Source organism: Schistocerca piceifrons, chromosome X, assembly GCF_021461385.2.
Source record: "Schistocerca piceifrons isolate TAMUIC-IGC-003096 chromosome X, iqSchPice1.1, whole genome shotgun sequence".
Lineage (NCBI taxonomy): Eukaryota > Metazoa > Arthropoda > Insecta > Orthoptera > Acrididae > Schistocerca > Schistocerca piceifrons.
The window spans coordinates 882626082-882651793 of record NC_060149.1 but is presented as its reverse complement, the minus strand read 5'-3'; the positions used below and the strand labels follow the sequence as shown (position 1 = coordinate 882651793).

At 42.1% G+C, this 25712-nt stretch overlaps 1 protein-coding gene across 2 annotated transcripts in view; it reads left to right on the top strand.

Annotated features, from left to right (window-relative positions):
- Window positions 1-25712, top strand: part of LOC124721753 (transmembrane protein 183-like) — a 253251-nt gene that overhangs the window by 74480 nt on the left and 153059 nt on the right. For both annotated transcript variants that reach the window (XM_047246854.1, XM_047246855.1), the window contains exons 2-3: window positions 88-183; window positions 22510-22605. In XM_047246854.1, the coding sequence (XP_047102810.1) occupies window positions 88-183; window positions 22510-22605 (192 nt within the window). The remainder of the gene's footprint in view (window positions 1-87; window positions 184-22509; window positions 22606-25712) is intronic.

Genomic DNA, 25712 nt, shown 5'->3' with positions numbered 1-25712 from the left:
ACAGAAAGTGTTTAAAGACCTCCTGGACATTAATTTTGTCTTCAGAAGGTAGTTATCTTATCAGTAGTTTTTGTCTCTTTATTTCAGATTTGTCAATGGGAAAAAGAAAATCAGATGGAATAATAAAGTCACCAGTCAGCAGTCTGCATGGGTTAATGAAAACGGAGGCAGCTGTGAATGATGGTAAGTTCATTTTCTTTAGCATGTCTGTTTACAATTCTTCAGTGTTGTTGCATTTTGTAAAAATCAACAAACTGCTTAGTCCCTTCTTGTACTGGGTGCTGTTATCAGTAACTTTCGAGAGGTGACTGAAACTTTAACGTTAATACATGTAGCGCTTCTACTTTCACGAATTTCCAATGTTTTTATCATTTGTAATAGGAAGGAAGAGGCTTCCATCCATAAATAATGAAAATATGCTGTTGTAGAAAGGATAACTGATGTCACCTTTTTTAGTCGCCAGGCACTATGATGCTTGGATCAGAATATTACTACTTACGTGGAACTTAAAGGGGCCAGTACTTTTTTATAGAGGTTTTTTCTGTCAAGGTCTTCTTTAAGTTTTTAATTTATGTTTCATGCTTTCTAAATTTTGTATTTTGCTAGTAGATACAATATGACCACCTCCACATAAATACTTTCTGAGACAAAACACGAAATTGTGATGCGAGATCTTGCCGTGCCGAAATCTGCATATTCTGACAATACACAAATTTTAATAAATACCATTATAGCTGAAAGACTTTGGCAATACAGTATCGCAGATGCAGTTTTGAGTTTCAGCCTTCTTTGAGTTTCAGCCTTCTTTGAGTTTCAGCCTTTTTTGAGTTTTAGCCTTTTTTGAGTTTCAGCCTTTTTTGAGTTTCAGCCTTTTTTGAGGTTCAGCCTTTTTTATTCTGACTTTCTTGTTTTCTTCGATATTTGGTAAATAAATGTGATTAAATTCTGTTCAGAAGGTGCCTTAGGGTGATTGATCATAAGCAACTTCTCGGTTTTAATTTTCTAGGGCACATTTTTAACCGAATTAATGTGCTCTTCCTGAATGAAAAAGTTTAATTAATAATGATTTATTTATGCAGAGGTGATAATTTCATAGGTTTAGTTTGCAATTGCAGTAATATAAAAATTACATGTCTCATCACACATGCTGATATTCTTTTCTTAAGGTAAAGATAACTATATGTTGTGATTTTGTATAACAACAAGTTTCAGATTGATGTACATGAATAAAACATTGAATAGTTCTTGTTAGAGGTAATAATTACTTAATATTGTTTCGTGGCTTTTAGGTGTTACTTCTAATCACTCCAATGCCACTAAAGGGACTAGGGCGAAAAACTAAGAGCTCATAATGATGCCAAAAGACACACATTAACACAGTCTGAGGAGAACACTACTGAAAGATATCAGTTTTTGATATCACAAGCTACTTGTAAAGTTGAAATGTGCAGTCAAGACTGGCAGTGTCGTTTAGAGAGAGATATGGTGCATAGTCTACTGCTGCATCTTGTGTAAATGAAATACCACAGCAGTGTTTTCTAGGCATGCCAGGGAAGAAGAGGCTACAATTTGGGCTATATTGAATGAGAATCCCAAAGAACATTTGGCAAGGCAACCCAGAAATGCCAAGTGTACCGCTCAGTTTAGAGCTAAATACAGGGTAGATTTTTTAGTCCCATAGTGCTCAGAGTCATTTGAATGGGGTAGATTTTGCTAATTCTGTACACACATTTGCTCATACAGTTTGTTTGTTGCATAGAAAACCTTGCAATTGTAAAGTTATAGTAGGCTATTTACCAGGAAATATACTACCAAATGAGTTAATGAATCAAGTTGATGTTAACTCTACCTGTTGCCAAAGTGCCGGAACACTTCATTGGGGAACCATACCTATGCAGGCTTACTGGAATGGCATGTCGTTAGACGAAATTCTCCTAGAAATACAGCCATTATTTCATGCGGAAATACATTTATTATGTAGGATAATTGAGTTTGTAAAAATGGTTAAACCTCAGTGGTCACTTTGGATAACATGGTTTCCATGGTCAAACTGTATTTGATGGGCAGGATGTTGAAGAAACAACTGAGCAGCTTCTTCTACAAATGAGTAATGCTGGTCTAGTGATTGATTGTGAACAGTTGGAGTCAGTTTGAAGATTACATTGTTTTTCTGTAAATATTGAAAACATTTGAACTGCATTAAATTGAATTATCACTAATAATGTTACAGTAAACTTTAATAATGATAATTAGAATGTTAACAAAATTTGCCATATTCTACAAAATGACATAATACAACAGGAATACACAAACATTTCCAAGTTATGGGTAACAATCGGCATGTACTGAGAGGCTCATTTCATCAAAGTCATAGTAAATTTTATGATTTTTCTTGAAGTAAGCAGTGTACTGCAAACACTGCCATAGCTATTCCAGTTACAAAAATTAAACAAACGGAGACATGGTCTTCGGATATAAAAGATTCAACTTTAATTTCTGTTTACCACCATTTGTACTGAAATAGTATACAGTTTCGAAGAGTTCTGTGTTTGACTGAGGCTGATGTGTAATAGTGATGTGCTCAAGAGTTAAAAGTTAATTGTGATGTATTAAATCATTCATGTTTAATACAAGTTCACCATTATCATAGATTTGCGGCCATCTGAGCATTAATAGTCAAGATGGTGGATTTCCAAATCTAAAGACTGGCTTATTGGAGTTCTTTACAGATTCTGGTGCTGATCAGGGAGCTATTGTTACATGTAATGGCCTATCAGTGGCAGTCTAGAAAACTGATAATTTATATTACTTGTTCGACTCTCTCTCTCTAGAGGACCAAAAGGTTGTGTAGCTCAGGATGGTACAGCTTGCTTGATATCGTTCCCTGATATTACTCTGTTGTGGACAGTTGTAAAATCAAGCATACTAGTCCAGTAATGGCGTTCGTTTTGGTTGCAGAAAATAAAGTAAAAGATTTTATTGTTTTATCTTGCACATGTGGTTGAGGATAAGTTGAATCCAAGTTTTCAATCTCCAAATCCCTCAGGACAACTTTTTGTGGTCAAAACAACCAAGAAATTTTGGAACTTTTTCATGTTTTTGCCTATTACTGTAAAACTATGCATCCTACTGAAAATTTTACTATCATAAAAATGAAAGAGCATTAAATTTTGCGTGAAATGATGTACTTACATGTCAAAATCAGCAAAGTTGTGTGGGCAATGTCAGCTGTTAAATGTCGTTTATTTTCACCAGCTTTGCAAAAAACTTGGCTCCAATGCCTGTAACTCAAAAATGGCTACTCCAAATGAAGAATGTTAAGCTCTCAAAGTTGTGGAGCATGAAATTTGATGTTACAAAGATATCTAGCTATTCAGTTTTAGCCACTATTAAGTGTTCGTGCACTTGAGAACCAAAGTGATTCCATTTTTGAATGTTCAAGTTATTCAATGAAATGAAATTTCCAGTGGGGTGACATGGTTTTTCTATGTATGTCGTTTTAATTCTCTTAGTACGCGTATGCTTTTATTCATTTTTGTCCATGCCTTAACTGGTGACAATGGGTTTCTAAAACGATAACCAAGTACATAGTAATGGACAATATGTATTTAATAATGAGTAATATAAACATTTGTACAACTGAGCAAATAAAAGGACAACAAAGTATCTAAAAAACAAAATTTAAAGATCAGAGATTCATATTTTATCAAATTTCAGTTCCATCGAGTTTGTTTAGGAGACTGTGGCCAGCCCCAGTCCAGCATCCAATGTTAAGGATCCATTGCGACACCGTGACTGTATTCCACATCGAGCTCAATTTCCTGGTCTTTCTAGCTGGATAAGCCACAATAGTGTTTCCACATCGAGGTGCTGTTCAGTCCAGATTTGTGACATCCACATACTGCTGTGCATCCCATTTTGCTTGTGCAGGAAACCATCTTCAGTATTGCGTGTGGTGCTGCACTTTTTTGTCATTTTCATGGGAAACAAGCCTGGTAAGTTTTTCTTCCAGCCAAACTAGCATGGATCAGTTTTCTTCCCCAGCGAAGATTGCACTTGATGGGAGGATCATGATGAGTACCACCTTGCTGTGTCAAATGTTATCGGTAGGCTTTACAGTTTGAAAGATTTCCTCAGGACAGACGTTACAAGAAGCTCATGTCTGAGGTAATCCAAAGATGTGCAGTTGGAATTCCCATGGAGTACTAATAACAATTATTCTGCCGCCCTTGCTATTAAATCTTGAGAGACTAAAGGTTTAACAAATTGAGCATCTTGCACTCTGAGGTGTGGCTGTTGCTCTGTAAGATTGAGTAATTTCCATTTTCCCTGGCAAAAAAAAAAAAAAAGAAAGATGTGGTATCACATCCTGTGGCGATATGGTTTGAAAAAGGCAAATGCAGGATCGAAATAGAATTATTGGAATAAAACACTCCTGATTTCCCTCTTCCCGATTCATGGAAGTGAAAGTTGTTGTTCCCTCGACCTGTTAGGAGAACAAGCGCGTCAGTGTCCTTGTTCACAATTGCCACACTGTCAGACTCAGAAACTTGGGAAATAGCTGTTTCCACAGGTAATGAATCTGCGTCTTCTTCTGCCTGTATCACTTGAATACCCCTCATGGAGCTGCTCCCCCTTGCTGGCCGAAAAAGTTCCCCCATCTTTGGCCCCTGCCGGTGATGGGGCTCCCCTCCCTCGCCCCAGCAACCCCTCCTCCCACCATCTTGTGGGCCAAAAGCCTGCTACCATAACTCAGCCATGAGAGACACCATGTGTGAGGCCCCAGGTTGATCACTCTCCTTTGGTTCCGGATCTCTTAGAAGCCTGTACTAACTCTGTACCCTGTCCTGCTGCACCTCTGAAAGAGAAGAAGAAGTAATTTAATGCCCCGAGGCAACATTTCCTCATAGTATTCAACCACATTTGGCTCTTGGGTGCTTTTTGGTTGCAATGACGAGACAATATAATTACCGCTGTCCTCAAGCCTGGGAAGAGCCCAACGTCTCTCAACAGATACCACCTGATTAACCTGACAAACTAGTTTGTAAACTGCTCGAGAGTATGGTTAGCTTCATGTTATGTTGGGTACTCGAATCTTGGGACCTTTTGTCCCCGTATCAGTGTGACTTCTGGGATGGATGATCTCCAACTGACCATTTACCATATTGGAAACCGCAGTCTGATAGGCTTTTACTAACCGCTGGAATCTTGTCATGGCCTTCTTTGACCTACATAAGGAATACAGCGTAGCTTGGCGCCATAACATTTTAGTTACCCTCCATGATTAGGGCTTTCGCGGTCACCATCCAATTTTTATCCGTGAGCTTTTATCTCACAGTTTCTTCTGGTTACAAGATGGCATTTCACTCAGCACCCCTTGGATTCAGGAGAATGGTGTCCCACAAGGTTCTGTATTAAATGTCACACTCTTCCTCGTAGCCATCAATGGGCCCTTAACCTCTATTGGGCCTCTGGTTACCCCTGCGTTGCCTCTGGTGCAGCTCCTACTCGGTAGCATCTTCTGAGTGCTGGCTCCAAGACACCATCTGATGGGCCTCAGCATGGAACATCTCCCACGGCTTCCAGTTTTCTCGCACCAAAATGCAGGTTTGTTATCGACCCACAGAACACCACAGTCCAGAACATTATTGAGGTGACCAGTTGTAACACATACCCTTTTTGTGGGACTTATTTTTGATAAGAAGCTGATGTGGCTGCCCCGTCTTCACCACCTGAATTCTACCTGCATGTAGAAGCCTAATGCTCTCCACCTGCTGACCCACACAGCTTGGGGTGCAGACCGTTCTTCTCTTCTACATCTTTACCATGCTTTGGTCTTGTCCAGACTAGATTACAGTAGTCAGTTTTATGGTTCAGCAGCTCCTTCCACTCAGAAAATTCTTGATCCTGTTGACCATCGTGGGGTGCATGTGGTTATTGGCGCCTTTCTCACTTGTCCCGTTGACAGTCTCCTCGCAAAAACGGGGACTCCCCATATTCAAATACAATGGAGCGAACTCTGGTTTCTTCCGCAATCGCCATTCACCAATTCCCTGCTCATTCCGTGTACCCTGTCCTCTTTGCAAACGAGGGATGTCTCCTTCCTGATAACAGCCCAGGGGTGGAATTGCGAGTTGGAATGCGTCTCACTTCCCCCTGTCGGGATCTCTGTCACCACTCACTGGAATGCGCCCTGTGTATTTCCTCCATCCCCCTCTCGTCGGATTGTGCCTAGGCCTGGATTAGGATTGACCTGTTCCTGGGTCCTAAGGTCTCTGTCACCCCTACAGTCTTCTGACGCCTTGTATGTTCCATCCTTGCAGGGTTCCTGGGTGCTACCACTTTCTACACTGATGGTTCTGAGATGACAGGAAGGGGAGACATGCTTTCACATCTCCTGCTGACTTAGAACACCATTTATTGCTGGAATCGTGTAGTGTGTCCACAGCAGAGCTGCTAATCAAAACAGGAGCCTCCATTTTGTTACTCAGGCCTCCTTCCACAGTGTTTTAATATGTACCGACTCAGTGAGCGGCCTGCAGGCTATCGACCACTGCTACGCTCGTCACCCTTTGGTTTCTGCCCTTTGTCTGCTCTTGACCGTGTCTGCTGCTTAGTTGTCTTTCTTTGGGTCCCAAGTCATGTGGGCATGCTAGGGAATGTACTGGCTGACCTTTTGGCTAGAGAAACAGATACTTACCCCCTTTTGCTTTCACGATTCCAGTTGCGGACATGCAGATCTGCATCAAATTTATCGTTATCGAAAAGTGAAATGACATCTTGTGCACTACTCCCCTCAGTAATAAACTCTGCACAATCAAGGATACTACTGTGGTTTGGCACACTTCCTTCCACTCTTCTCAGAAGGAGACCACTGTCTTATCCTGTCTATGCATTGGTCATACCAGGATCACTCATTGTTTCCCCTTGTGTTACAAACCACCTCCACAATGTATTTGTGAAGCCAGACTGACGGTATCCTATATATTGATGGAATGCCGCATTCTTTTGGCCCTCTGTACTAAGTATAGTCTTCGAAATTCCTTAAATGTGCGAGGGTAATCCCAAAAGCAAGGTCTCCTATTTTTTTATATGTACATAGACCTGTTTATTTCTACAGTGGTTTACATCAGTTTACAGCTTGAACATTTAGCTATTTTTCGACATAATCACCATTTCTGTCGATGGATTTTTGTAGATGCTGTGGTAGTTTTTGTATGCCCATGTCATACCAGCTCGCCACCATGCTGTTCAGAAAGTTATGAACCTCTTCTTCCACCTCGTCATCGGAGCTGAATCACTGTGACCACCATTAACACTGACATGTACTGTGAGACTCTGAAAAAACTCAAACGGGCAATTCAGAACCTGAGAAGAGGAATGTTGAACAAGGGCATACACATTCTCCATGACAACGCTCACCCACACATCGCTCGGCAAACCGTTACTCTCCTGCAAGAGTTTCAGTGGAACATAATCACCCACCCACTCTCTAGTCCTGACTTGGCACCCAGTGACTATCACCCCCTTTCCCTAGGTTAAATGAACATTTGGCCAGAAAGCGATTAATCTCAGACGACGAGGTGAAAGAAGAGATTCGTAACTTTCTGAACGGCATGGTGGCAAGCTGGTATGACATGGGCGTACAAACACTGCTACAGCATCTATAAACATGCATCGACAGAAATGGTGATTATGTCGAAAAGTAGCTAAATGTTCAAGCTGTAAACTGATGTAAACCATTGTAGAAATAAACAGGTCGATGTACTTAAAAAAAAAAAAAAAAATAGGAGACCTTACTTTTCAGATTACCCTTGCAATATTAGCAGATGATTCATGGATGGTTGAACTGGCCCTCAGTTTCCTCCATGAAAGTGGTTTTTATTTCCAGATATAAGATTTTACTTTACTCCTGGAGCAGGGGCAGAGTGGTTCTGGTTGGGGGCCTGTCTTCATGTTTTCTCGGTCTGGGACCCATGACCACTCCCTTGTGGAAAGACCCCTCTGTTTTTTTCAGTTTTTACATTTGAGCTACCCTTTTATGCCTTCTAGTGTGCGTGCCTTAACTTCCTTGTTTTATTGTATGACTCCTCTAACTGGATCCGGCCACTTTTAGCAGACCCTCTCTCTTCTGTGAATAACTTTGGAATCGTGGGACTGATGACCTTGCCATTTAGTCCCATAACCTCCCTCAGTTAATCAGTTAACCCTCGTCCTCAAATTTCAACATGAGCATAAAAAATGAGCAGTTCTTGTAGCTATCATTTGTGAGGATCTTCTCCTGTGTGACTGCAGCATTTGCATCTTCATCAAAAATGATATCTGATGAAGAACTTCGTGTCAGTAAATGACGGTATCTTTCAGAAGACTTTGTTCCCCTTTGCAAAGCATCACTTGGACTTGGATAGGCATTGAATATAACTGTGATTTCGGATCTGTAGTGCTTTCTCATATAGGTTTCACATTTAATACAGATGGTGCCAAACTTTCCTTTGATGTGCTAAACAACCTTATAGAGCAGGTGACAAGTATCTGCCACAAAGCTTTAAAGCTTTTTATTTTGTATACTTCATTCTGTTGGAAAGTTGTAAATGCATCATAGAGAGGTGATTTTGTACCCTTATTGAGACTGCCTTCTGTGAATGACATGGGGTGTGGTGAAAGTTCAAATGGGAACAGAACTTAGTCTCTATCAGATTGCTTGATAACACACAGTCTGTGATACAATGCTAGCATGTTTATGGTAGCAATCCTCTTCTTCCCTATCTTGAGAACTGTAGTGCATGATGTAAGTGTTATAAGCTTTATGTAAGTGTTATAAGCTTGAGATCGCATTGAAATGAGAGTTTTTAAATTTCTCTCCTTTAATTCTGGTGATCCCCTTAATTCCTTCTACTAATACCTCATGACAATTTAATGATTCATCACCAATTGCTCCACTGCTTACTGACATAAACACATTACAGTTTGGAAAAAGTGGGTGTTTTAACAGCCAATCCTTCAGTTTGTCACTGTCTGCTGCTTTACTCTCTCTGCATGAAGCTCTTAAATCCAAATGTTGCTCACCTCATGGTATATCACAGAATTCTTCAATTTTTTGACAAACATCTTGTAACAATGCCATCCCTGAAGTCCACTTTGCAGGCACAGACTGTGAAAACCCACATGCAAGAGTTAAAGCACCTTTCACTTTCATTGTCTTCATTAAAGTTTGCTCTGTTGTCATATCAAAGGGTATGCCACATCAAAATTTATCACTTCCCCTATTAGTAAAGTAGTCTCCAGTTGTAAATTTGTTGTATTCAGCAGCATTTAGTGTATGGGAAATGAAAGTATGGTAGCATTTTCTTAAATGGTGTTTAAATGTAGATTAAAGTTCCCAGTATGCTCAACCTCACTGAACTGTTTTGTGAGCATAACCACGCTTTAAGATTGCACCCATAATTTAGCTGTTTTTCTCGTGCTTCAATGGTGCAAATCACATTTTCAGATTTGGTTATTACATTTGTGTAATCTTCATTGTGATGGCATTTTGAATACTGATGGTCTGTTATTGGGAAGCAACAGTTCCTCAATTATTTTTATTTCCTCTTCTTTGAACTCAATCTCCTGAAAGATGTAATATGACAATACCGCGTGACAGTGTACGAGATTTTACTGCTTGAGTGTAAACATGCTCACTCAAAACTTTATCCAAACTGTTTTCAGCAAATATTGTGGGCAACAAGTCTCTTCAGCCACTTCCTACCATTATTATACTAATGCATTCCGAGGAGGACATTAGAAGCTGAACCCTACCTAACTGTACAACAACATGTTGTAAATTGCTGCCTTCGCTTCTTACACTATCCATCACCTTCAGATAAGGTGGCTGATCAAAATTGACAAAACACCATCTTTGATCATGTCTTATGCATTTTTTCAGTACTGATAGAAGAGCTGTATATATTGTGTCATACAAAGTTGGAGGATAATTTAAGAACAGGACGCACATTGGAATGAACTGATTGTCAGTGATTTGTGACTTCTTCTATGAATCCCTTCCACTCTGGCATGTCAATGAACTTCTTCCACTTTCCATAAAGCCACAGAATCTCATATCCAGAGGGCACTCAGGGTGATCGGAATTGGTATCCTTTATAATTATACCGTTCAAGCCAATATCATTTGCTTTTTTATAGTTGATCAGCTGAGTTACACCAGCTGTAGAAAAAAATTCAGAGGTTGACTGTCTTCCTTCCCAGTCGGTGTTCTTCTCTGACTCCATAGCTGAGTAGGGAGTGACTGCCATGATTCCTCCCATGGAATGGAAAGTATTCAACTGTCAACCGTGCAGATGTTAAAATCGGCATTATCAAAGATGAACTGGATGAATTCTTCACTCGCAAAGTTAAGATGCTCAGATCGTGCAATCGAGCAAGTCTCAGATAGGGAGGCTTCCATATATGAAACTGTGAATCCAATTTGGACTAAGAGCATCAACAAAAAGTGTTGATCTGAATCTTTCGTATGTGGTGCAGGGTGTTTTGTGAAAGACGATCTAATTAGCTTTGAGTTATTGTACTTCTGATAAGCACTTTGCACTTCGACTTCAGCCAGGCCAATTAGTAACTTACAATGTGCTGCAATTTTCCTTTTGTTACTGGATTGTAGTAGCATTTTAGAGTCCTTTCTGTTTCACTTTAACCACATCACCATGTGCCAAATTGCCATCACATATAAAACACACCTCCGTACAGTCTGAAGCACTTACTTTAAATGCAGTGTCTGTACAATGAAAGTAAAATCAAACTAGGAAATGAGAATTTTGCAAGAACCAAGAAGTTTTGAACGAATCCCTTGCACAACACAGGAAGACTGGGTGCTGCAACCAATGGAAACAGTAACATAGGATTAGAGGAAATTGCAGCCTCAGCTGTTTGCAACATCTGAATCAAGGGAGTTTTATTGAGACCTCTACACCAAAAGGTGGGACAGATTTATGTCTTCCTATTGGAAATTTCATTTTGTAGAATAACTTTGATTTACAAAAGCAACAAAATGGAATTACTTTGACTTTCAAGTGAATGATAGCTTAATAGTGCCTAAAACTGAAAAACTAGATGCTTTTATAACGAGAAATTTAATGCTCTACAACTCTGATAACGTGACATTTTTCATTTGGAGTAGTCATTTTTGAGTTACAGGCATTCAGCCTAGTTTGTTGCCAAGCTGGTAAAAATGAATGAAATTTAACAACTGACTGCGGTCAAACAGCTGCACCAATTTTGACACTTAAGCAGACCATTCAATGCAAACTTTAATGCTCTTTCATTTTGGTAGCAGCAAAATTTTCATTATGACGCATAGTTTCCAAGAATAGGCTAAATTCAATAAAAAGCGTAGTTGGTGCTAGAGTCATATTGTGAATGAAGGTTTTGGAAGGGTTGGTCAATGGTAGGATGGGTGTTGTTAAAAAAAACAAACAAACTGGAATGAAATGGACTTCACAGAGCTCAGTTGAAAGGAGGGGAGCTTCCAAATAAAATATTTATAGAATTTGACCCCCCCTGTGGGTCCGGGAGTTAGAATAGGCCCGAGGTATTCCTGCCTGTTGTAAGAGGTGACTAAAAGGAGTCTCTCACGTTTCGGCCTTTGTGATGGTCCCTTGTAGGGTTAGACCTCCATTTTTCAAAATTATCTCAAAGAGCGAGCCAATTGGGGAAGGGCACCTTACATGGTGCATTGTGTCCATCATGCGCTGAGACTCATCGCAGCCTTCATTGATGTGAATCTGCACTTCTGCTCATTCTCCAACTGTTGGGTGAGGTCACGCTCCTGGGTGCGTATTTTTCCATTGACTGTGCAGTATCATTTTCTACACTGACGATGATAATGGACTTGTTTGCTTGGTTGCACCTGATATTCAGCACGGTAGACAGTCCATTGTGGTGGGGCCACCATGTACCCTGTTGGTTGTAGCCCCCTGACCACACAGGGGTCGCTCTGCTGATGCCTGTGCCATTAACTCCCCATGTATGCCAGGGGGTAGATGCCCATCCCATTGGGCATCGGGACTCCTGGCAATTGGCATCCCGCCAGGTGGCCTTTGCTGCAGCTGGGTGGTGCCCGTGGGGAGGGCCCCTGGTCAGAGTGGGTGGCATCAGTGCTGATGTGTTGATGAGACGCGATGAAGCGTAGTACATCATCTCTTGCTGGTGATGAAACACCAGCAGTCTCTAAGTGTTCACGGGCTCAATTCCATGCACAGAAGTATGACCCCAAATCGTTCCCCTCCCTGGCCACCCCACGGGAGGAACGTCAGGTAAAGGATGGTAGCGGGTCTTATTTGCCCCCCCCCCCCCCCCCCCCCTCGTGCTTTGTATGTTTGAGAGCTGATTGGGAATCTTTCATGCTGATGAAGCCTCAGCTTTTTGTTGAACATTTAGAGGACTAGTTCTGGGAGGTGGAGGGCTTGTCCAAAATGAGATCTGAGTTGGTCTTGATCAAAACAGCATCGTCTGCCCAGTCACGGGTTATACTTGCTTGTGACAAGCTGGGGGATGTTTCTGTAATCATCATGCCCCATAAGAACTTAAATGTGGTCCAGGGTATCATATTTCACAGGGACTTTCTTTTGCAGTCTGACCATGAGATGCGCGCCGATTTAGAATGGCGAGGTGTACATTTCGTCCGGCATGTCCACCGGGCTCCGAGGGATAATCAGGTTGCCACTGGTGCCTTCATCTTGGCCCTAGAGGTTGATACATTACCCGAGAAGGTCAAGGTGATGTCTACTGCTGTGATGTGAAACCCTATATCCCTCCCCCAATATGGTGCTTTAACTGTTGGAAGTTCGGTCATATGACTTCCTACTGTACTTCCAGTGTCACATGTCGAGATTGTGGACACCCATCACATCCCAATACTCTATGTGCCCTGCCTTCCATCTGTGTCAACTGTGGAGAGCACCATTCACTTTTCTCTCCAGACTGCAGGATTCTCCAGAAAGAAAGGAAAATCATGGAGTACAAGACCCTGGACAGACAGAGCTACACTGAGGCTAAGAGAAAATTTGAATTCCTGCATCCTGTGTGTAAGACATCGTCTTACGCCGCCGCTACAACAGTTCTAGCCCCATCAGCTCCGAAAACCCCAGTCACATCTCGGAGCCGGAAGACTAAACTTGCTCCCTTGATGGTGGGGGGCATTTCCCTCCCTGTTGCTCCTGCACCACCTAATTCAGGAGCATTACAACCCCCCCCCCCCCCCCCTCCAAACCAGGGACATCCATCCCCACTTCTAAGCTGGACCAGCGTACAACTTCTTTGGCTGCTCTTGCTAGGAAGAGGTCCCTTGGGTCACTCCCTTCCCAGATTTCTGCTAGTGGGAAAGATGACACCCCCCAGTGGCAGAAGACCCCAAAGCAGCTGGTCACAGGGCTCCACACTCATCCTCAGTCCTGGAGACTGAGCCAGTGAAGTCCTCTCAGCCAAGGAAATCCAAGGAGCAGCGAGAGAAATGCGAAAAGAAAACCCTTAAGACCAAGGGAATTGCAGTGGCACCCACACCACCACTACCTCCAAGCTCTGTGTCTGCAGATGAGGTGGAGACTCTGGCGTCCGCTGATGACCTAGATCTCGCCAGACCCTCGGACACAATGGATATAGACTGCTCAGGCAAAAAGTCGGTGGCAGCAGGTGTCCCTGAGGTGTAAACTGCCTCATTGAATGTTCTATGCCTTACCAGTCTCACGATGACATCATTCTCCAGTGGAACTGCGGCAGGTTTTTCCACTGCCTGGCTGAGCTACGGCAACTGTTAAGCTTTACACCTACTTTCTACATTGCCCTCCAGGAAACCTGGTTCACGGCAATGCGGACCCCTGCCCTCCATGGCTATAATGGATACTACAGCAACTGTAGTGACTGTAATAGAGTGTCAGGTGGAGTTTGCGCTTATGTCCTAAACTCGGTCTGTAGTGAACCTGTGCCCCTTCAAACCCCTCTTGAAGCTGTGGCTGTCAGAATAAGGATGACGCAGGAAATAACTGTCTGCAATGTATATCTTCCTCCAGATGGTGTAGTATCCCTGAATGTATTAACTGCACTGATTGATCAGCTCCCTAAACCTTACTTACTTATGGGAGATTTTAACACTCATAACCGCTTGTGAGGTGGCACCGCGCTTACTGGCCGATGCAGAGATGTTGAAACTTTACTGTCTCAGTTCGACCTCTGCCTCTTAAGTACTGGGGCTGCCACACATTTCACTGTGGCTCGAGGTAGTTACTCGGCCATTGATTTATCAATTTGCAGCTCAGGACTTCTGCTATCTATCCACAGGAGAACACATGACGACCTATGTGGTAGTGACCACTTCCCCATCTTCCTGTCACTACCCTGGTGTCAAGCCCATGGATGCCTGCCCAGATGGACTTTAAGCAAGGCAGATGGGAAACTTTCACCTCTGTGATCACTGTTGAATCTCCCCCATAATCGAACATTGATGTGATCATTGAGCCGGTGACTACAACAATTGCTTCTCAGTCCCTTGGTGGACTCCAGAAATCGCTGAAGTGATTACGGAGCATCGGCGAGCTCTACAGTGGTATAAGCAGCACCCTTCCCTGAAGCACCTCATAGCCTTTAAACGGTTCCGTGCTCGTTTGCCAACTTATCAAACGACAGAAGCAAGAGTGTTAGGAGAGATATGTCTTGACCATTGTGTGCCGGACGTTACCTTCCCAAGTCTGGGCAAAGATCAAACGTGTGTTCAGGTACCAGACCCCCAACAGGTGTTCCTGGTGTTAACATAAATTGCGTGTTATCTACCGAAGCAAATGCGATTGCCGACCACTCTGCTAAGCACTATGCTTGAGCATTTGCGTCACAGAATTACCCCCCAGCCTTTCGCACTTTCAAACGGCAGCTGGAAGGGAAAGTCCTCTCATTTACTACACACCATAGTGAATCCTATAACATCCCATTTACAGATTGGGAGCTCATCAGTGCCTTTGCACCGTGCCCGGATTCAGCTTCTGGGCCTGATCAGATCCACAGCCAGATTATTAAACATCTCTCATCTGACTACAAGCGACATCTCCTCATCATATTTAACTGGATCTGGTGCAGTGGCGTCTTTCCATCATAATGGTGGGAGAGCAGCATCATTCCGGTGCTCAGATCCGGTAAAAACCCACTTCATGTGGATAGCTATCGGCCCATCAGCCTCACCAACGTTCTTTGTAAGCTGCTGGAACGTATGGTGTGTCAGCAGTTGGGTTGGGTCCTGGAGTCACATGACCTACTGGCTCCATGTCAGGGCAGCTTCCGCCAGGATCGTTCTACCACTGATAATCTTATGTCCCACGAGTCTGCCATCCGAACAGCCTTTTCCAGACACCTACACCTGGTTGCTGGGTTTTTTGATTTGCGAAAAGCTTGCGACACGACCCAGTGACATACCCTTGCCACATTATATGAGTGGGGTGTCCAAGGCTCGCTACCAATTTTTATCCAAAATTTCCTGTCACTTCATACTTTCCATGTCCAAGTTGGTGCCTCCCAAGTCCCCCCCCCCCCCCCCCCCCTCCCCCATATCCAGGAGAATGGGGTCCTGCAGGGCTCTGTATTGAGTGTCTCTCTCTTTTTGTACTGGTGTTCTTGAGCAGTGCTGCCTACAGGGAGCCATCCACAAGGCACAGTAATGGGCCCTAGCTTTCCAGTTTTCTGCCACAAAGTCGTGTGTTATGCACTTTTTGGATCGTACCTTTCATCTGGAACCAGAACTTTACCGTAATGGAGACACATTGATTTTTAGGACTGGATTTGGACGCCCAATTGACTTGGCTTCTTCACTTTCGTCAGCTTAACTGGAAGTGCTGGCAGCATCTCAATACCCTCCTCTGCCTGAGCAACACCAACTGGGGTGCAGATCGCTTTACGCTGCTGCAGCTCTACAGAGCCCTTTTCAATCCCGCCTTGACTATGGGAGTATGGTTTATGGTTCGGCAGTGCCCTCAGCTTTGCATTTACTTGACCCATTGCACTACTGTGGTGTTCAGCTAGTAACAGGAGCTTTTAGGACGAGTCCGGTGACCAGAGCCCTTGCGGACTGCCGGTTAGGCATGCACGACAGCTGGACAGTTACGTAGCACATGTTTGTAACATCCGAATCACCATCTCTTTTTCCCACCCACGACGGTTTATCTATGGCATTAGCAGCCCAGGTCAGGGCTTGCAATTGCAGTTCGTGACTGATCCCTACTTTCTGAACTCGAGTCCTCGCCTTTGCCACCTATACTCGAGGTCCATTCACGTACATCTCCATGGCGTACACCTAGGCTGCAGCTTCGCCTGGACATTTCACATGGACCTAAGGACTCAGTTAACCTCACAGCTCTCTGCTGCCACTTCCTCTTGATTTGTGACGAGTACGTAGGCCACGAAGTGGTTTACACTGATGGCTCGATGGCTGATGCTCACGTCGACTTCGTGTATGTCCATGGAGGACGTATTGAACAGCATTCCTTATATGATGGCTGCAGTGTTTTCACTGCCGAGCTGGTGGCTGTTACTCGTGCTGTTGAGCACATCCGTTCATGCCCTGGGGAGGCGTTTCTTCTGTGTACTGACTCCTTGAGCAGCCTACAAGCTCTCGACCGGTACTACCCTCGTCATTCTTTGATAGTGACCATCCAGGACTCCATCTATGCCCTGCAACGGTATGGTCGTTCAGTGGTGTTTGTCTGGACCTGAGGTCACATCAGAATCCCAGGCAATGAAATAGCCGACAGGCTGGCCAAACAGGCTATGCCGAAACCGCTTGTGGAGGTCGGCATCTCTGCAACTGACCTGCGTTCAGTACTATGCCGCAAGGTTTTGCGGCTTTGGGAGATGAAATGGCATAACCACAGCACCCACAACAAACTGCGTGCCATTGAGGAGACTACGAATGATTGGCAGTCCTCCATGCGGGCCTCTCTCAGGGACTCTTTGGTTCTCTGCCAGCTCCACATTGGTCTCGCTTGGGTGGCACACTGCTACCTCCTGTGCCGGGATGACCCACCTCACTGTCTGTGCGGCACCCGGCTGACAGTGGCCCATATCTTAGTGAGCGGTCCTTCTTTGGTTGCCCTGTGATGGACTCTTCAGTTACCAGGTTCATTGCCATTAATTTTAGCTGATGTCATCTCATCAGCTAATTTAGTTTTAAGTTTTATACGCGATGATGGATTTTATCATTGTGTATAAGATTTAGCGCATGTCCTTAGTCCCTTTGTGTTCTCCACTCTAATGCATTTAGGGTGGATGTTTTAATGTGTCGCAGAGTGGCTGGCTTTTCCATTTATTCTCTTGATCGGCCAGCCATGGTCATCTGCTCTCTTGTTTCTACCCCTTCTACCTGTTTCTTGCTTGTCTCTGTGGTTTTATTTTCATGTTTTTGTCCATAGTAGTGTTGGTTGTCCTTCTGTTGTTCTTCTGGTTCTTCCTTTCCCTTGTTATTCTGCTATACGTCTACTTCCTTTTCTTCTTTCCATTGTTATCCTCAAGTTCATCAAGGCACTGTTGGTCCAGATTGCCCCACTCCTCAACAACGATTCGGCATAGAGCCCTCAGAGTGATTGGTGGGTCATGTTGTCCATTTTCAATCTATCCCAGGCATGTTCAGTAGGGTTCATGTCTGGAAAACATGCTGGTCACTCTAGTCAAGCGATGTTGTTGTCCTGGAGGAAGTAAATCACAAGATGTGCACATTGGGGGTACGAATTGTCGTCCATAAAGATGAACATGCCAATATGCTGCCAGTGTGGTTGCATATGTGACACTCATCGGTGAAGAGAAAGTTATGCTAATCCTGAGCAGTCCATGTGGCACATTGTTGGGCCCATCTCTACCACGCTGCATGGTGTCGTGGTTTCAAAGATGGACCTTACCATGGATGTCGGAAATGAAGTTGTGCATCATGCAGCCGATTGCGCACAGTTTGAGTTGTAACACGATGTCCTGTGGCTGCACAAAAAGCATTATTCAACATGGTGGTGTTGCTGTCAGGGTTCCTCTGAGCCATAAACTGTAGGTAGCGGTCCGCTGCAGTAATAGCCCTTGGGTGGCCTGACTGAGGCATGTCTTCGATACTTCTTGCTCTCTGTATCTCCTCCATGTCCGAACATTGCTTTGCTTCACTCTGTGACACCTTGACACTTCCCTTGTTGAGAGGCCTTCCTGGCACAAAGTAACAATGCAGATGTGATCGAACCGCGGTATTGACCGTCTAGACATGGTTGAACTACAGACAACATGAGCCGTGTACCTCCTTTCTGGTGGAATGACTGGAACCGATAGGTTGTCGGACCTCCTCCATCTAATAGTTGCTGCTGATGCCTGGCTGTTTACATCTTTGGGCAGATTTAGTGACATCTCTGAACAGTCAAAGGGGCTGTGTCTGTGATACAAATCCACAGTCAACGTCTATCTTCAGGAGTTCTGGGAACCGAGGTGATGCAAAAACTATTTTTGATGTGTGTAGTTTAATAGTCATATTTTACTATTGTCAGTTCTGTGATTTGTGTGTTTTTTGTTTTAATTCACACATATATTCGTTGACAATGTTTTAATGTACATTTAGCTGCTTTATGTAAAATGGACAATAAGCAGTGGCAATAATTCTGAATGAAGTCGGAAGGAAGTGGGCTGCCGTCGTGCTCCCTTGCAAAAGGCTGCCTAAACTATTTGGGGGGGACCACCTGTGAGAGCATATTTCTTATACTGTTGAGTCACAATCACTCTGCTGAAACTTCTAAAGACAAAAATTATCTTTATTGGTCAACTGTATAAGATAAACATATGTTCCTGTGGATTTTTATTTATATCTTTTTTAGCTCTACAGTCTGGTACTGCGTAATTTGATGTAGCTCTTATGTATTAAATAGCTTATATCAAGAGTGTGTGCTGATGGAAAACATTTGTACTTTGTTTAGCTGTGTTTAGCTGACGAAATTTAAATGGCTGAACAGACTGTCATGGAACACAACTAAGAACTATCATGAGGAGCTACGATGACACAGACAGATGCAGAGATACCCATGTTAAACTTACAATACCTCTCTCTTTGCATTTGGGGGGTTAAAAGATAAGTACAGAACAAGGTTGACTGGTGAACAACTGGACTACAGTATTAGACCAAATGGAACAAACCGTACACAAAATGTCAAGGGCTTTGTTAACAGAATATACACTCAAGTCTGACATTTAATACGAGATAAATCGTGTGATACAAATATAGGAATATGTGAGGCATGTCAGGAAAGTAATTACAGGTTTAAGGAAACAACTCATAAATACAATTTTTGAAACCAAAATTTATTTTACCAAGAAAAAGCGTTACTTAAACTATTTTTCTACCAAGTTGCCACTGTTGGTCAGACATATATCACAACAGGAAACCAACGTCACACAATAATCCATGATCAGATTTCAGTGCTGAATTTTCAGGCAATGTTATCACATGTGTGGTATGCATCAAAATTAATTGCTTAGAAATAAATATATTTAAATGTGAATTAAGTTTGTATTCCTCTGAATTTTGTTAGGTGTTCTTGTTGCCACAAGTATATTTGCTTTGAAACTTTGTATGACAAGTACCATCCATCCAATTGTTTGAAAGAAATGGAGGACATGTAATGGAGTAAGTGAAATAGCCATTGTAAAGCGAACAGGATAAAATTTAAATTCTTTACTAATCGAAGTCATTTGAGAAATTTATTTGCCTACCTTGTTATTTTTCCTCGTGGATTTACTTACATTATTAACCCCTACAGTAGTAGGGGTTAATAAGGTATTATCCATTTCAAATCAGGAAAAAATACAAGTGAAAAAATGATTGCACTAGGGAAATATGCATTTTCTGACCCCATATATGATATTGAAAAATACTCAGTTTTCAATTATCTATTAATTCAATCATTTCTCAGTCAATTGTGCATCATTAAATCCTGGGATTTTCTCAAAAATGGGGGCTTGTTGAACCAAAATATCGATGAGTCATTCATTTTAGATTGTACACAAGTGACCTACTAAATATGAGGTGAATCGGTTGCCTGTGTCAGAGGGCTTCATCTTGTTAGCACTAATGGAATTGCATTTTAATGTTTACTATTGCCAAGTCACTGTAATTAAACAGCTGATGTCAGCCTAGCCTTTTTTATGTATTGCGTTATAAGAATCACAGTTAATCAATTACCATCACACTGCAGCAAAAAATTATCGCTTTAAAAAAAAAACTGAATTAATGTAAAAATCGTGGAGTGGTGTTTGTTCATGGGTATGATCTACCACCTATGGTGAGTAGATAACAGTGAACAACAGCAGATTCAATCTCTCTCTCCAATGTTATCCTATTGGGTGATTCCAACAGCCACAACTATTTGTGGGTCAGTGCAATCATGGATAGTAGACGAAAACTAGCAGATTATTCACAGAACTAGATATCTGCCTAAAGGATAGGAGCACCCCAACAGCTATGGTAATCGACCTACACTCTGCAGTCCTATACTTTACACCACTGGTACAAATGGCATGTCCACAGCAATGTATGCAACAATGACTGTTACGTAATTATGAACTAATGAGGACTTACCATGTTGGTCCTTGTGAGGAGCCCGTTGGTAGGCATACAGCCCGGAATCTCAAATCACCTTGAACCGAGAAGTATATCAGTGAGACAGTGCAAGACACAATGAACCTAATTATTCAAGCAGTGAACAATACAGCACCCTTATTGTAGATGCAAGTCAGTTGTGTGGTGCTGTATAGTAATAGGTGAAATCATCAAAGAGAGAAGAGGATTATGACAATAAAAGACACACCCCTCCACTACTAACCTAATGTCAGTGAAATGTCTGAGAATGAAGGCATGTTATATAATGAAACGAAGAAAAAAGGATGTTGGGAATACTATATTACTTCAATAACCACACGTACACCAGATTATAGCATGAGTGAAACTATGAAATATCAATGGCCACTCTTTTCCAGCAGCCATTCCTGGAAATTTTAGTAAATCATTTGTACTAACCCTTTCGATATTGCTAAACTCCTAGTTACATATTACACAGAAATGTCAGTGTCAGTTATTAAATGACCTTCACTCAGTATGAAACTGCAGTAGAACATGTGTGCATTCTCTCTCTCTCTCTCTCTGACACACACACACACACACACACACATATATATATGAAAATATGCCTATTTTGGTGCAGATTTAGAAGATCAAGATTCACGTTTGACAATTGGGGTCCACCTTTAGAGACACTGTGTAATCAAGACACCAGCTGTTCAGTAGTGGGCATCTGGACATGAGGGGTGCGGATGCTGAACAGTGTCGTAACCCGTAAAAAGTATACCATTTAGAGGTTTATTTCTGAAGATGAGAATACATCAGTGTCAAGGTGTCTAGAGAAGAGGAAATGCTACCCAAAGGAAAAACAGGGGTCTAGCTGAATGTTTGAGCTCAAACAGTGGCAACCAGTTTGCTTGCAAAGACAGATTTAGATGATCAAATATCCCACAGATCGAAACCTGGAACCTTCCGTAACCCCACGTTATAGTAGGTGCACCACCTGTGCCCATGCTCTGGTCATATCACTGGTATGACCTAAGGCTGATCATAGGTCAGAAGAGGCTTTGGGGTCATTCATGGAGATATGGGTCCCCTAGAAGGTCAATCCTTCACCACCTACCAGGCTACTCTGTGCCCACCGTACCAGTCAGGTGTAAGACTCTCTCTGCAGCCAGCAGGCTGGCTGGAGTTATCTGCACTGACACCACTGGCCAATCCCAACACTGTTACACTGCAGTAACTAGGAGTAGATGGTCCAGCAGCCAGGTTTCCCCAGCCCACGTCTCATGTCACGATCCAGGGCATTATTGGACCTGCATCCTGGGTAAAAGGGGAAGGATCTAATATCACAGCATATTGGCCCTGATAGTGTTTCAGAGTGAACCTGCTGTTCAAGAGATGCAATGCCCTGCAAGCATGCAAACAGTGCCACAAGCATGTGATGCAGCCACATTAGATACTCAGTGTGTGCTTTAATCCTGCAGCTGCATGGACTCTAGCGAGTTACTGTTATATGAAATTATTAATTGTGTACTGCACAACTACCAGTATAATGATCGTGCTTGCACAAGTTTCTGTGGCAATGTTTTCAGGCTCCCGTGATAACGGCTCATGAAAATTCTCTATTCAAATTTTTTTTGTGTTTTAATGGTGAGCACAATTGTGAAACTAACTGCATGTTAACCAAGTTCTGTTTATCATCACAGCTGGGCTATGTTGACCACACTAGTGTTTTGGTATCTCAGTGTGGCACCAAAAATAGGTACAACGGCACTTACCTGAAATTAAACTATTGAAACTGTATGATGATCTGTGAGACTGACTGAAAGTGTCTAAAGAACTCCTGGACTTTAATTCTGTGTGCAGAAGGTAGTTAACTTACCTGTAGTTTTTCTCTCTTTATTTCAGATTTGTCATTGGGGATAGAGAAGTCAGATGGAGTGAGTGTGTCACCAGTCAGTAGCCTGCAAGAGTTAAAAAAAACTGAGAAATCTGTGGGTCTTGGTAAGTGTATGTCTGTTTGCCAGTCTTCAGTGTTACTGCATTTTGTGAAAATCAACAAAATGCTTATTCTCTTCTTGTACTGGATGCTGTTATCTGCAACTTCTCCTGGGAGGTTCTACTTTTCACGAATCTCGTGACGTTTTTATCATTTATAATAGGACAGAAAAGGATTACACGCATTAATAATGACAGTATGCTGTTACAGAAAGGATAGCTGCTGTTAACTTGACAATGCTTGGATCAGACTATTACTACTAACATTAAACTTAAAGTACATTTTTGTGTTGGTTTTTAATTTTTAAGTTTTTTTCTAAATTTCCTATTTTGCTAGTAGATACAGTATAATTGACAATCTGTTGCCACATTTATACAAATGCTTTTTGGGGTGCAAAACAAAATTGCAGCGCGAAATCTTGCTCACCAAAATTGTGCATATTCTGACAATAGATTTATTTTCATAAATATTATTACAGTTGCAATGACAGACATGTGGTTTTGACTTTCAACCTGACATTTTTGTTTTCTTTGATATTTTGTACATAAATATGATTAAATTCAGTTCAGTATGCAATTAGTGATTGATCATGAACAGCTTACCAGTTTTAATTTCCTAGTGTAAATTTTTGGCCAGATTAATTTACTCTTCCTAAGTTAAAAAGTTTAATTTATAATAATTTAATAAAACTGAGATGATAATTTCGTATATTTAGTGTAAGAGTTCTGTAATAACATACCTGGTGTTATTACTGATTAATATCTGTACTGTGCAGTGAATTTTGAGCAGTAGTAGTACTCATTGAAAGAAGAAAAAGAAGTCCAATGAACATGAACATGGGTCCAGAAACACATACTTTCAGAGGTAAACACTTTTGTGTAGAAAGGGCTGTGTGATGATTGGTTGCAGATGTTATCACAGTCGTTGCATTGGTGCTCCATCAGATGTTTCGGCAGGTTATTATGTCGTCTTATTCACAGTACTCAATATACAATTATGTGGTCAGTTGTGTGGTTCAAGTCTTGTTGTAGGCTGCGTTAGTTTTTGTCGTGTTTGTGTGCCTTATTGTACATTAATGACAATCCTGGGTACGTATAATGGTGTTTCACCTTCTTCCAAACCCAGATTCACATACTTGTTTACTGTTATTGCGCTGTTTGTACGTGCAAATGGTGTAGTACATGTACATTTTCTCTACTTCACTACTTGTTAGCAATGGAAGCCGAGTACTCTACAAGTGAAATGGCTGATATGATATTCTGCTATGGTTTTTCAAAAGGAAGGAGCCTGCGAGCCCATGCACTCTATGTTATATCCACAGCTGACAGTGGAAGGCCCCGTACAGTCTGCATGCCTGACATGGAGGAGTGTGTGCTACATTGAGTGGAAGAAACCCCTGGAACCAGTGTACGAGTAATATCAGCAGAATGTGTATCTCAATCTGGGGGGGGGGGGGGGGAGGAAGAGATTTCTTCATGAAAAATTGCTGTACCCATATAAACTACAGTTCGTTCAGGCCCTAAAGCCACATGACCATCATGGCAGACGGCAGTTCTGCCAGTGGCTGTTGCAGAAGTGTGCTGCAGATCCACTGTTCATGTCCATGATTTTATTTACTGATGAGGCAGGGTTCACAAGACATGGTGTTGTGAATTTCCATAACCAGCATGTATGGGCAGATGTAAATCCTCAAGTAACTCAGGAAAGAGGGCATTAACACCAATTCTCAATCAATGTATGGGCAGGTGTACTTGTCGATAGATTAATGGAGCCATATGTGCTGCCAGAAAGTTTAACTGGAGCGCATTATTTGGACTTATCATTAATGTATTGCCTACCTTGCTGGAGGCTGTGCCATTGCACCAATGAATACAGATGGGGTTCATGCATGATGTCGCACCAACATGCTTTCGTCACAATGTGCGCGAACACTGGATGGGTTGGGGGGGGGGGGGGGGTTACTCATTCCTCAGACCTCAATTCCCAAGACTTTTGGTTACGGGGACACATGAAGGGATTGGTCAGCACCACACCAATTACCGGTGTGTGAACACTACAGGGTCACGTCTTCAATACATGCCAGCAGGTACACAAACAAATGGATATACTGCAAAGGGTGCATCATTTCTTATGGCAGAGGGCAGAAGCATTTTCATGAATGGACATCATGTTGAACACCTCCTGTAAACACAGGTTTATTACAGAAAGTATGCATTTCTGAACCCATGTTTATTGGACTTACCACCTCTGAAAGTGTTCGACACTAATATTAATAGAAGTCTCATGAAACATACTGATTTTCTTTTGTTAAACTCAAGTTAAAAATATGTTGTGCATTTGTATAATAATAAGTTCTAGATTTATGTATGTTAATAAAATATTGTGAAAGGTAATAATTATCTAATGTTATGTCATTGTTTTTAGGTGTTACTTCTAATCACTCCACAGCATTAAAATGGGAATGGGGAAAAAAAACTATGAGCTCAAAATGAAGCCAAAAGGCGCAGATTAACACATCCAGAAGAGAAAACTCCAGAAAGATATTGGTCTTTGATATCACAAGCTACTTGTCAGGTTGGAATGTGCTATCAAGGAAATTCGCAAGACTGGCCACATTGTTTAGAGGGAGATATGGTGACTAAGACTTTGCAGAGATCAAAAGCAACTAGTTTACACTAAACAAATGCTGTATGTACCAGTATTTCACAGTCTAATGGAACTCCAGACCGACATTCCTTCAGGCTTGGCAAGGATGCAGAAACTGTGGCTCAGTCTGTATTAATAGAGACTCCTGAGCAAAGTTCTGCGAGATGTACCAGAAATGCATAGTCTACTGCTGCATCTCGTGTAAATGAAATACCACAGCAGTGTCGTTCTAGGAATGCCAGGGAAGTAAAGGCTACAGTTTGGACTATATTGAATGAGATTCCCAAAGAACATTTGGCAAGGCAAGCCAGAAAAGCCAAGTCTATGGCTCAGTCTAGAGCCAAATACAGGATAGATTTTGCCAATTCAGTACACACATTTGCTCATACAGTTTTTTGTTGTGTGAAAAACTTTGCAATTGTAAAGTTATAGTAGGCGATTTACCAGGAGATATACTATCAAATGA